The sequence below is a fragment of the Sinohyriopsis cumingii genome, chromosome 11, assembly GCF_028554795.1.
Source record: "Sinohyriopsis cumingii isolate HCF-2022 chromosome 11, ASM2855479v2, whole genome shotgun sequence".
NCBI classification, from domain to species: Eukaryota; Metazoa; Mollusca; class Bivalvia; order Unionida; family Unionidae; genus Sinohyriopsis; species Sinohyriopsis cumingii.
The window spans coordinates 20,235,085-20,247,558 of NC_142971.1; the positions used below are offsets into that span (position 1 = coordinate 20,235,085).

General features: G+C 36.8%; 1 protein-coding gene across 6 annotated transcripts in view; it reads right to left on the reverse strand.

Moving 5' to 3' along the window:
• Positions 1-1,637: 1,637 nt before the first annotated feature.
• Positions 1,638-12,474, reverse strand: part of LOC149787712 (uncharacterized) — a 53,714-nt gene continuing 42,877 nt past the window's right edge. For all 6 annotated transcript variants that reach the window (XM_089973900.1, XM_089973903.1, XM_089973905.1 and 3 more), the window contains 3 exons: positions 12,197-12,342; positions 8,984-9,069; positions 1,638-8,035 (listed from right to left, as the gene is read on the reverse strand). In XM_089973900.1, coding sequence (XP_089830026.1) covers positions 7,811-8,035; positions 8,984-9,069; positions 12,197-12,342 — 457 coding nt within the window. In that variant the 3' untranslated portion in view covers positions 1,638-7,810. The remainder of the gene's footprint in view (positions 8,036-8,983; positions 9,070-12,196; positions 12,343-12,474) is intronic.

A 12,474-nucleotide genomic window follows, 5' to 3' on the forward strand; every position in this document is an offset into this window, starting at 1 on the left:
ATATTAAAATAGTATATTTTGGATATGGGAGAATCAGATTACTGTCGTCTGCTGCATTTGTAAAGTCTTAGTCATCGTACTGTAACTTGTTACTACTTTTCAAATGGAGTACCTAATAATATTCATTTATTCATACTGTCCATGAAACAAACGATCTTATATCCTAAGAGAATGTATGACTGAGAGTAACTTGTTTAAATCTAAATAACTAGTAAGGAAACACTATGAAGCAATAGATAATCTGGTATCTTATATTGATTTTGGGAGGTTAAAATAGTGGTGTCCCTTATGAAGTAAATTCTTTATAAAGATAAAACAATTTAGGACTTTTTTCCACGAGAAAGATATGTAATGGACCACACCAGTTACCCCAAGTTCGACAGCTCCGGTGACCTAGTGGTTAGATAGTCCGCCTCGGATGCGAGAGGTCGCGGGATCGAACTCCGGCCGAGTCATACCGAAGACTTACAAAAATGGTACTAGACGCTCAGCATTAAGAGGTTAGTGTTAGGACTGGTCGGCCTGGTGTTAGGATAATGTGACTGAGTGGTACATAATGCTACATGTCTGCGGCATGATGCTCCAGTGCTAGATATCATTATAAACTTCCACACTACAGACATCGTAGCGATATGACTGAAAATTGTTAAAGCTACGTTAAAAATCCAAATCACACACACACACACACACACACACACACACACACACACACACACACACACACACACATTTACCCCAAGTTCTACTGAATGTACATTGTGAGCTAACATCATGAAATTAATGACATTGCTTATTTGGGTAATTTCAGATTCCACCAAAACTACAAAAGAGGGAATTAACCAAGCCCGCAAATGGAATGTACCTGAAACCAGAAGCTTTTTTGTTGTTGTTGTTGTGGGGTTTAACGCCATTTTGCAGCACATGATAGGCTATACATGGCGGCCAGTATTAATGGTGGCGGAAGAAACAGAGAAAACCCCGGAAAAAAGCACCGACCCACGAGAAGCTACTGGCAAGCTTTCTCACATACCCACATTGGCTGAATCTTAGACTCGAACCCCCACATACAGAGATGAGATGGCAGTTATCCGTAACGAAGAGCGCTTTAGACCACTCGGCCACTCGGGGCCCCAAACTAGAAGCTCTTTGAAGCAGAATACAGATGTTACGACATAACAGATATGGAACTCAAAGTGTAACGATGATGAGAGCTACTTTTGTTTTTGTTTATCTCACTGTTAATCTGATGGCTTTTTCATGCTCCTGCTTAACATTACTAACCTTATCGTTGGATTTTTTGTGAGTGTTGTTGTCAAACATATTTCAATTCCACAAAAATAAGTCTTAATAACAAACCAGGCGATATCCTGCTGGATTCTTTCCGTCATTTTTGTTTTCAACCGTTGTCTATGAACACTACCATGTTCTCCATTCAAATCAAAAGTATCCAATATACGCTCGTGATTTTAATATCTTCAGCCTAGTTTTAAGTTGCAACGTACTTCAGAGTCATCTAAATGTCAGTGAACTGTATTCATAGAGGATTGGCTGGCTAGTTGATATTGATTAAGAAACATTTACCGAAAACAAATATTATTTAAAGACTGGACCAGCAGCGAGTTAATCTACAATCTTTATTGTCTTATTTTCCATAGAAAGACAATAATGATTTCTTTACTAGACCAACCAATACTTGGAAAAACACATAGAACAGTTCCATAGCAATATGTCAACATTAATAAAAACATGTCTGTCAAGTATGCCCATTTCTTTATCACCGCCTTTGGACTTTATTTCTGTCCTATGACAACTGTATCAGCAAACAGCGAAAGAACGCAGAAATACATGCAAAATAATCTCTGAAAATAATTGGAATGTAATTCAAAAGGGAGAGAATTGTTTGATTCAAACCAAACATAGACGGAACACTGGGAACACTTACAGAAGTTATAGAAACAATGTACACAAACTGCTAGTGTTTTGATGCAATCTGCGGACTCACTAAAACAACGATGGTGCAAGACGTCAACGAGACTATTTTAACCGTACTATGACATAACAAGGGAATATAACGATGGTACAAGACGTCAACGAGACTATTTTAACCGTACTATGACATAACAAGGGAATATAACGATGGTACAAGACGTCAACGAGACTATTTTAACCGTACTATGACATAACAAGGGAATATAACGATGGTACAAGACGTCAACGAGACTATTTTAACCGTACTATGACATAACAAGGGAATATAACGATGGTACAAGACGTCAACGAGACTATTTTAACCGTACTATGACATAACAAGGGAGAATAAGGACTATGCACTAAATACGTCTTGTGGACATGATCATGTGATACAACACAAAAAACTGCATTTAGTATCTATGTTTGATGTTACTGGTAGACGATAGACAAAACCTAGAAAATATAGATCATTGCTAAATTACTTGATAAACCTACTAACTGAAGCCGGCACGTATTGCAAGAATACATGGCATGTCCATTAATATAAATTAGCATGATCAAGAGAAAAACACTCCTCTTTGGTCGATTCAATCGTTTTTAGTAACTAAAAGATAAATCTATTTAACAAAAGTTGAATGCAAAAATTTCTGTAACATAAACCTTTATCTAAGATGCAGCTGGCCGTATGGACACACACAGACGCCGGGTCCAGCTCGACAATCATTCCTTTTAATCTGTAAAAGTGAAACCCTAGACTGGTTACAAAATGAAATGTTTGTAAATCTAAGATTCAACTTAGTGGGCAACATTTCGAGAACCGAAACGAATATCCAGCTGAGATTAAATGGTTGCCCAGTTTTGTGTTGGGAGCCACCTCATTTCTGATATGGCTTTTGTATTGCTCGTTATTTCTCTTAAGTCAGTCGAAGAATCGCGAATCACAACATTGGAGGCCATAATAAATGTTACTACGCTTGGGTCTCGTACTTTAAAAAAGGCAACCGTTGGGTTGTGCTGACTACAATACTATGGATTTGCCCTCAAATTCATCAGAAAATGAAGGTCTTGAAATAACGATTAACTTAGACAGAGGAGATACAGATATTTGTATAAGACTACTTTGAAGACGCGAAACGTTTATAAGGTAGAGAGAAATGTGATATAACTACAGACCAAGTGCCACAGAGAGTCAGTGAAAAAGTGACACACCACACTCCACAACCTGGACGTTGAACATGGATAGTGAATAATGCCCACATTTCTTGGATCTCGCGATACGTTCGATTTCGACTTTTACCTTCTTTTAGGTAACATGAAATGCAAAATATGAAACCAAAAGGAAGAATGAGAAAGACGATAGAGTGAGAGGCAAAGAACAACACCTATAAGTAGCCTTAGTTGAATATCGTATTGCAGATTTGAGGATCGTTAATGCAGCTTGTTTTCAACGAGCAACTACTTTCATACTGTCCATATTAATTTCAATAATTTGAAAATTACTGATCCAAATAATAAATGTGAATTTATTTGAAATGTCCAGCAAAAATAGAAACATATAAGATATTTGATCTGTTTGACCTTACTCATCCATTTCAAAACCTTCGGCCTTGAATCTATTAAGTGCTGATATTTGGAAAAAGAGCTTATTAGCAAACATACCCCACTAAACAAAACTGACAGCATTTAATACAGACATGGTACAATAAACTAGGTCGAGGCTTTACGTATTGTTTTAGTCGGGATTTCTAGACCCACGTGTATCTTTGGTCAAGCTTTCAGGATCAAGGTATGCCTTTGGTCAGGCTTTCGGGATCAATCTATGCCTTTGGTCAGGCTTTCAGGATCAAGATGTGCCTTTGGACAGGCTTCCAGGATCAAAGTATGCCTCTGGACAGGCTTTCAGGATCAAGGTATGCCTTTGGTCAGGCTTTCAGGATCAATGTATGCCTTTGGTCTGGCTTTCAGGATCAATTTATGCCTTTGGACAGGCTTTCAGGATCAAGGTATGCCTTTGGACAGGCTTTCATGATCAAGGTGTGTTTTTGGACAGGATTTCAGGATCAAGGTATGCCTCTGCAGAGGCTTTCAGGATCAATGTATGCCTCTGGACAGGCTTTCAGGATCAAGGTATGCCTCTGGACAGGCTTTCATGATCAAGGTATGCCTCTCAATATATGCCTCTAGACAGGCTTTCACTATCAAGGTATGCCTTTGGTTAGGCTTTCATGATCAAGGTGTGCCTCTGGACAGGCTTTCACGATCAAGGTATGCCTTGGGTCAGGCTTTCAGGATCAAGGTATGCCTTGGGTCAGGCTTTCAGGATCAAAGCACGCCTCTGGACAGGCTTTCACGATCAAGGTATGCTTCTAGACAGGCTTTCACGATCAAGGTATGCCTTGGGTCAGGCTTTCATGATCAAAGTACGCCTTGGGTCAGACTTTCATGATCAAGGTACGCCTTGGGTCAGACTTTCAGGATCAAGGTATGCCTTGGGTCAGGTTTTCAGGATTAAGTTATGCCTTTGGTCAGGCTTTCAGGATCAAGGTATGCCTAGGAGAGCTTTCATTATCAAGGTATGCCTTTGGTTATTTCTTTAGTGCTCAATATCGAGAGCGTTGAAAAATGTTGCTAAGAGAATTGGGACTTATTTTCCCATTCATCTAAAATTTAGCTTTTCTCTATTGTTGTTGGAAGAAACCGAATTATGAAGGATTTTTCATTTCATTTTTTGTGTTTTTTTTAGTTCATTGTTTTCTTTACTTTTGTATTTTACATGAGTTTTTCCTATGTCTCAAAAGCACTTAATTTATATTAACTCTGTGCTGCTACATATTTTACATCCATACTACGAGGAAAAAGATATAAATTAATTTGAATCACAGAAGAAAGAGCTGTAATAATAATAATACCTAAAGAAAATTCTTTTTATTCATGGAGTCCCGTTCAGATTGAATGAAATTGAAAGTAGTCATACGTTGAGACGCGGCATCACAACGCCCCTTTTATAATACCTCCACCAACCCCATGATACCTCTGTTTCAACCTACCCTAGCCAGTTACCAAGTGGCCAGAATAAAATATTTATCACATATATGACATACCTCCCTGATACGATTCCGTCCTTAACCCTAACACTCTCTTTAAATCTTCTAAATTCCTGCTTTTCGCTAGTTTTCCTATTTTTAGATTCGAATTCTTTCTGCGCTAAAGTGTTGCCAATGACCTTTAATTTCACACCTATAATAATATGCTTTGATGGTGTCCTATTGTTTGTTATTTTTTCTTTCTTTTCCCCTTTGACCCATGCTTCAAGGTATTTGTGACCCAACCCAAACAGGCGTTATAACATCAGGCCTAACATTGCTGTTATCTTTTATAAATGAACTTGAAGAAAAACATTACTAAAGAAAATAGAACCACACACACACACAGACACAGACACACAGACACACACACACACACACACACACACACACACACACATATATATATATATATATATATATATATATATATATATATATATATATATATATATATATATATATATATATATATATATATATATATATATATATATATATATATATATATAACTGTTTAAATCTGCTCCGAGGCTTTTAAAGATTAGGGATGGGAGTAGGGACAGGCTGGGATCTCATTTAAAGTTTGCAAACTTACAGCTAACCCTCATCTCGGGGAAGTAACCTTCTAGGTGTTTGCATTTCATATTACAAACAATTTTTTTCTGTTTTAAAAGGCTTGAAATACTTAGATTTAATTGCAATCGATCTGGTAGCGAACAACACACTGTATGCATAGCATATTTTTATTTACGATCTATACAAAATGAAAATAAAAAGCATAATTAACAAGAAAGAACTGTTATGTATTTTCACTTTTAACCTGCCCTAGGTGGGGGGGGGGACTGGAGTAGCAAGAAAGCCTAACTAAAAATCTACAAAAGACTGAAGAAATATGGCATACACATAGTTTAACAGAGTTGGAAGACTTGGACATTCTTTCGCCTAAAGCCTAAGACTCATCCAATGCATGTTGCACTGGAAGACTTCACTTTCCAAAGCTACACAAAAACCAAATTGCAAATTTTTGGTACGATTGCGCATACAGACTGTTACTTTCTACACCTTTTACCATCATCACTATTGTCAAAATGATTTGGCAGTCACGCTTGCCATTTGGTAACATTGCGTTCTAGTGAAGTGTTTGATTTAGATGCCGTGTTTTACCAGTGTTAGATCTTATCTCATATAAGAGAAGATTGGAAATCGAACAGGCAAACAGAGAATGCAAAATTCAGTACAATAACGAATACAGAGAAGATTAACTCTTCCTAGAACAAATTCAAATTCATGACGTCAAATATATATATATATATACACACACATATATCATACACACACACACACACACACACACACACACACACACACACAAATGCACACACAAAACCCAAAGACATATATATATATATATACCTTCCTCAAAGAAGCATCATACGCACTGGACTAGTGGTTAGAGCGTTCGCCTCGGATGCGGTAGGTCGTGAGTTCTATCTCCGGCCGAGTCTTACCAAAGACTTACAAAAATGGTAATAACAGCTGCTTCGCTTGTCACTCAGCATTTAGAGGTTGATGTAAGGACTTGTCGGCCTGCTGTCAGGATAATGTGACAGGGTGGGACATCATGCTACATGTCTGCGGCAGGATGCCCCAGTACTAGACATCACTATAAACTGCCACACTGCAGACATCGTAGCGATATGACTGAAAAAATTGTTAAAGCTACGTTAAAAAAGAATCCAAATCCAAAAAATTTAAAATCCAAAGAAATAAAAATCCAAAATACGCACCTGTCCTTTCTAAAACATTTCCATGACATCACGCAATATTATTTATGTTGTTGTCGTGTACTATATTGAGAATATACCGAAGTAGTATACAAGAGTATGTCAGTTAGTACACGCATGACAGAAGATGCGCTTTTTTCAAGCTGTGCCTATTTCATTTTGCTTGAATGCTTAGTAGTTTTTCCCGTTCTAATTCATTAATATTCTAATGGTTCACGGGTGGGCTAAATGAGCAAACACACAAAACGCTGTACATGAAATGTGTGTGGGGGTGGGTGGGTGGGTAGGTGGGTGGGTGGGTGTGAGAGAGAGAGAGAGAGATATAGAGAGAGAGATTTGGATTTTTTATTTAGCTTTAAAAACGTTTCAGTTATATCGCTACGATGTCTGCAGTGTGACAGTTTATAGTAATGTCTAGTACTGAGGCATCATGCCGCAGACATGTAGCATGATGTCCCACCCAGTCACATTATCCGTCAGGCCGACCAATCCTAACACTGACCTCTTAATGCTGAGTGCCAAGCAAGTACCATTTTTCTAAGTCTTTGGTATGACTCGGCCGAGGATCGAACCCATGACTTCTCGCATCCGAGGCGGACGCTCTAACCACTAGGCCACCGGTGCGGTTCTGTACATTGTAAAATTTATATATATATATATATATATATATATATATATATATATATATATATATATATATATATATATATATATATATATATATATATATATATATATATATTGTTTTTCTTATTTGACATTGTTTAAACTTTTTTACTGCATGCACAAACCATAGAGAAAGCTAACATGAAGTTTTCGTCCTCAAGCTAAGGGCTTCATCAGCAGACTGATTTAATTTCTACTGACTGTTAACATCACTCGATGGAATGGTTAGCGATTTTAACAGATTGTCCCAGATATGTGGCAACTTGTAACATTTTTCTTCTTATTTTATTTGTTGTTTTTGTATCAGTTTATCCTTCTGCTCAAGAGATGCTTCAGAATGTCTGGCCTTCGCGTGATCTTGGGCGGTTTAAATTGCATGGCGGTGGCTTCCGGGTTCGTTGCTAGTATGATATCCATTACGGCGTCAAACGTTCCCTGGCTGACCTGCCACACTTGACAAGGCTGAACAGATCCTCTTCGCCTTGCTGATCCGTACAGATCCTCAGCCGCCATTAAAAGGGAATCCAGCTGAAGTATTCAAGAGAGAATAACCACACATTATGAAAGAGGAGATAGATAAAACTGAACTTTAGCTATGACAACAAAAAGAGCAGAAAACAACAACAACAAAAAAAAATTAATCCATGCAAGCGTCAAGAGAAGACTACAAGTACGAGGAAAGAATTCGTAAGAGATAAAATGTATTCTTAAAAATAGAGAAAATATAAAGAGATTTCACTTCTGGAAGTAATGATGGACATTTCCACAGTATGAAAAGTGTCAGGCATGAAATATGTGCACTGATGTACCTTATAAGTTTATCCGCAAAACCAAATTAAGTATAACCATATTTGGTGTGCAATGTGTGTGATGTGGGTAAGGAGGGAATCTAAACAGTTTTACGTTTAGCAAAGTGAGCACGGCGAAAGACTCTCTTTCTCTTTCTCTATCTCTCTCTCTCTCTCTCTCTCTCATACACACACACACACACACACACACACACACACACACAAATGCACACACAAAACCCAAAGACATATCCCCAAATGTTTGTGCGCTGTACTATTTGTACGAGAGAAGCCACCGTGGTTCAGTTGTTAGCGAGCCTGTCTCGCGATTGAAAGTGTATGAATTCTCCTGTTCATTCAGCCGCTGGTTTGCTGCCTTGTTGTGCACATTCGCGAAGTACCTTACTCCATGTGCCTTAATAAAATACAGCCTGCTTGTCTTAATGTGAGCTAAAACAACAAACAAACTTCGGTGTACGCAGTTTAAACAGTTAGGAACATTTAGGAAGCGTCCAAGAAGATCTTGCGGCTTTAGCTTTCAAACGTTGCTGGATCTAATATATAAAAGGAAATGAATATTGATCCAACTATACTTAATAAAAGACGATATAATTTCTTCAAGGCATTCATCAATCATCTGTCATTATATCTTTCATTCATCCAGCCATCCATCATTTACTCATCTCACCTCACTTATATCCTCTTTGGTCACGACTGAACTGGATGGCTGAAGTTCCACAAAAATAACAAAGAACACCTCTCCAGATAATCCACCTGTAAAAAGAGAATAGATAATTTAAATCCAATCAAGAACTGCAATAATGTGTATATTTATGATTGATATTTGATTTTTTCTGGTCCAAGAATATTGTATGATATTCTTTGAACAATATTCTCGAAAATCATGTTTGTTTTTATTTGTTTCTGTTTTGTTGTTGGGTTTTGTTTCTTGTTTCTTGTTTGGGTTTTTGTTGTGTTTATTTTTTAATTTGTTTTGTTTTTGTATGGTTTTATGCATTTTTTGGAAAAGGTATAACACTTAAAGCCAAGAAAATTGCAGTACAATACTAACAAAATGAAAAGAAAAACAGCATCTGTGCAAGAAAATAAAGTCGGTCAATCAAAATTCTCATTTGTTGCGTCTATTTAATAACCTTGTGGAAATAATTGCTTGAATACATTTACAGCTTCCTGAGGTTTCAGAAACGTCCGATAAATGGACACATTATTCCTCACTAAACTGTTTCGGGTAAGTCAGCTACATATTGCTTGCTGACCAAGCTTCTAAGTATGCTGGACATCAGTAGTAGTTACATACAAACGGCTGTCTAGATAGATAGATGGATAGATGGATAGATAGATAGATAGATAGGTGTTCTTGACCTAGAGCGGCCAGTGTCCGACTCCCCATAGTCAAAGAAAAGCTTCCTAAAATCTAAATAAGCTATAAATGAATACGTAAATAAAAATAACACATATCCTAGGCTTATTACAAAACACTCAGATTATTGCGTATGGATGCTTATATGCATAAATGTATTCCATTGTTACTTTATTCATTGCAAATAATCTATATATTTTTTAGCTGGATCACGTTCTTTAACAATATTTCTTTTAAAAAATTCTTTATATATTGTACTGTTTTAGATCAGGTTCTGTTTACGCTGATAATACGTTTGAATTTGCATTAATAACAGTCACATATATTTTTATTCTCTTGCTTCACGATCAGTTAGCAATATATAATCATTTTCTCTTATGGTCGTATATCTTTCTAGATCAACTTCATCTTTTCAGCTTATTTTCATCTTTGAAAACAGTATGTAATTTGTTTATATCATTTAAAATTTATTCTCTCTCTAGAAATCTGTTAGACATCGCAATTACAACTTAGTTGTTGAAAGAATTTAAATGATGATAAGAAAGAATATGATGAAGAGACTAAATCATTTATTATCATTTTAAGCTGGTCTGAAAACGTTGGAAGATATACTGATATATGTTATCCATAGTCTGTCACAATTATAGATGAAGTACATAGAACAAGTCAACAGACAGATAGTGAATTTTATGGAAAGGTTAATGTTAATGAAAGCATTAATAGGTCTATGACAACAACCTACGATTTTGTATCAACTCTTTATTTAAGTGATAAAAAAATTAAACCTTTAAAAGAAAATGATTTAAGAATTCAGTAAAATGAACTGTCTGATCTAACAGAAAAACTTGTGATAGGTACAAAAGCATAGACAAATACAAAAACTTGTACAAAAATATTGGTGTGCTTTAATGACTTATAGACCAGTTTGATACTTCTGTCACTTCGGCGACACGCAAGAAAGTGGATATTTTGTAACTGACCCAATTAACGCATATATGCGTGTGTGTGCCTTGTTTAGTTCTTTTTCTTTTTCTGCGTAGTGAATCATAGCGAAATGCAATCCTCTTAAGTGTACTTATAGATGTAATTTAGCAACTGAATTTTGAAAGCTATCCCTAAATGTTCTAGCTGGTTGGAACTCTCCCCGCGCTTCGGCCCTTCTAGCCTCGTATTCTGGCACTTTGGGCCATCACCGTCCCCCTGGAATCTTATCGACGAGGGTATCCAGGAATTATGTTGTTCGGCAAACAAACAAAACAGAAGGCAACCTAGAATGATGTGGTAGATGAATCAGTCAACGACTTAGATATGCCATGAGCCTTGAGTTCTGCCAACCATGATTTTATAGGTGTAATTATCTGAACGACGAGACCATTCCATCCTCGAATAGCTGCACCACAAATGTTTCTGCTGTTATGGACCTTATTGCAAACATCGGGGATTGTCTTTTGATCAATGCATTGGCCAGATAATACGTTTTTCTTACAGTCATGAAAACAAGTCATAAAAATAACAAATGTAACAGTCAGAAAAAAGACTTCAAACTGTATCTAATCATGCTATATATTTCAAGACAACGGAAAGTTAGTGATCAGGTGGTGATGATATCAGCGCGAGAGGACTCAAAAGATACTATGATGCCTGACTGTAAGATCCTTTTATAGAAGCTGGTGTCTTTGGAAAAAAACACTGCAAAGTTTCTTCTCAAAGGCAAAAACTGTACCCATGATGTGAGAGGAAACACACTCGCAATGAAAACTATGATTGAGGCAGCGATAGGAATATTTTATTTTCTCGCTGTCTGAAAAGGGGTCGGTATAAGATCTGGAGAAGGTTTTAATCTGAAGTTGCGTGACAGAATACATGCAGGCCATATGGGGATAGAAACTACCTGTCAGTCTTTCATGGCTTTATTTTAGAAATCTTGTCACTACCTCTCTGCAATAAACAGCCACACCAACACGAGGTTTTAACTAAATCACTTCTTTCAGTATACATCTGATCCTGAATAAAAATGATGCAAATCTGGCTGTCAGTATGGCTGCACAGATGCAAATGATTGATTGTACAAATCAGATGAGAATGGTATTGTGATCAATACAATGGTAAATTCTTGCATTTGTGTGCTTCACTGATTTTATGAACTTCTGCATAAGCAAATAACTTTCGATTTTGTATTTGGATCCATTAAATAAACAAGTCGATAGTCAACAACCCTTTTATTGAGTACAAGATCAAATAGCTTGACTCGGCTTATATTTATAATAGACTTTTCAATGCAACAAATGTGAACGGATTTTATCACAACCAGTCTGTGGATATATCTTAAGATACCCTGGATGATACCAGCTCAAGGGGCATAACTTCGAGGGTGTCCTTTTAATTTCAAATAATGACAAAATAGCAAATCTTGAGGGATGCAAGATGTATAAAGCAATATGCCAAAATATGCATGCCATACGTTTAATTTGCCCTACATCCAAATGAGCTTAACTTATAAGCATCTACTGTCATGAATACCTTCTATATTTTCCGTGTAACAGTTCTCTACTGTTGTGTATTCGTATAGGGGTTTATCGGTCCACTTCCGGGATATTTCATTTATAGCAGAGGCTATTTTGTGCACGTGGACTTTAACAACATCCAATGATAGTATTTCTCCAGTCCTGTAAAACAAATGATGTCAATAAATGAACACGATTATGCAAATTACCAATATAAACCTAATGAATACTCGTCATCTGAGGTACCACATTCTCCTCAATACATAAGCTTTACCGAAAAGTCTCGAAAACATC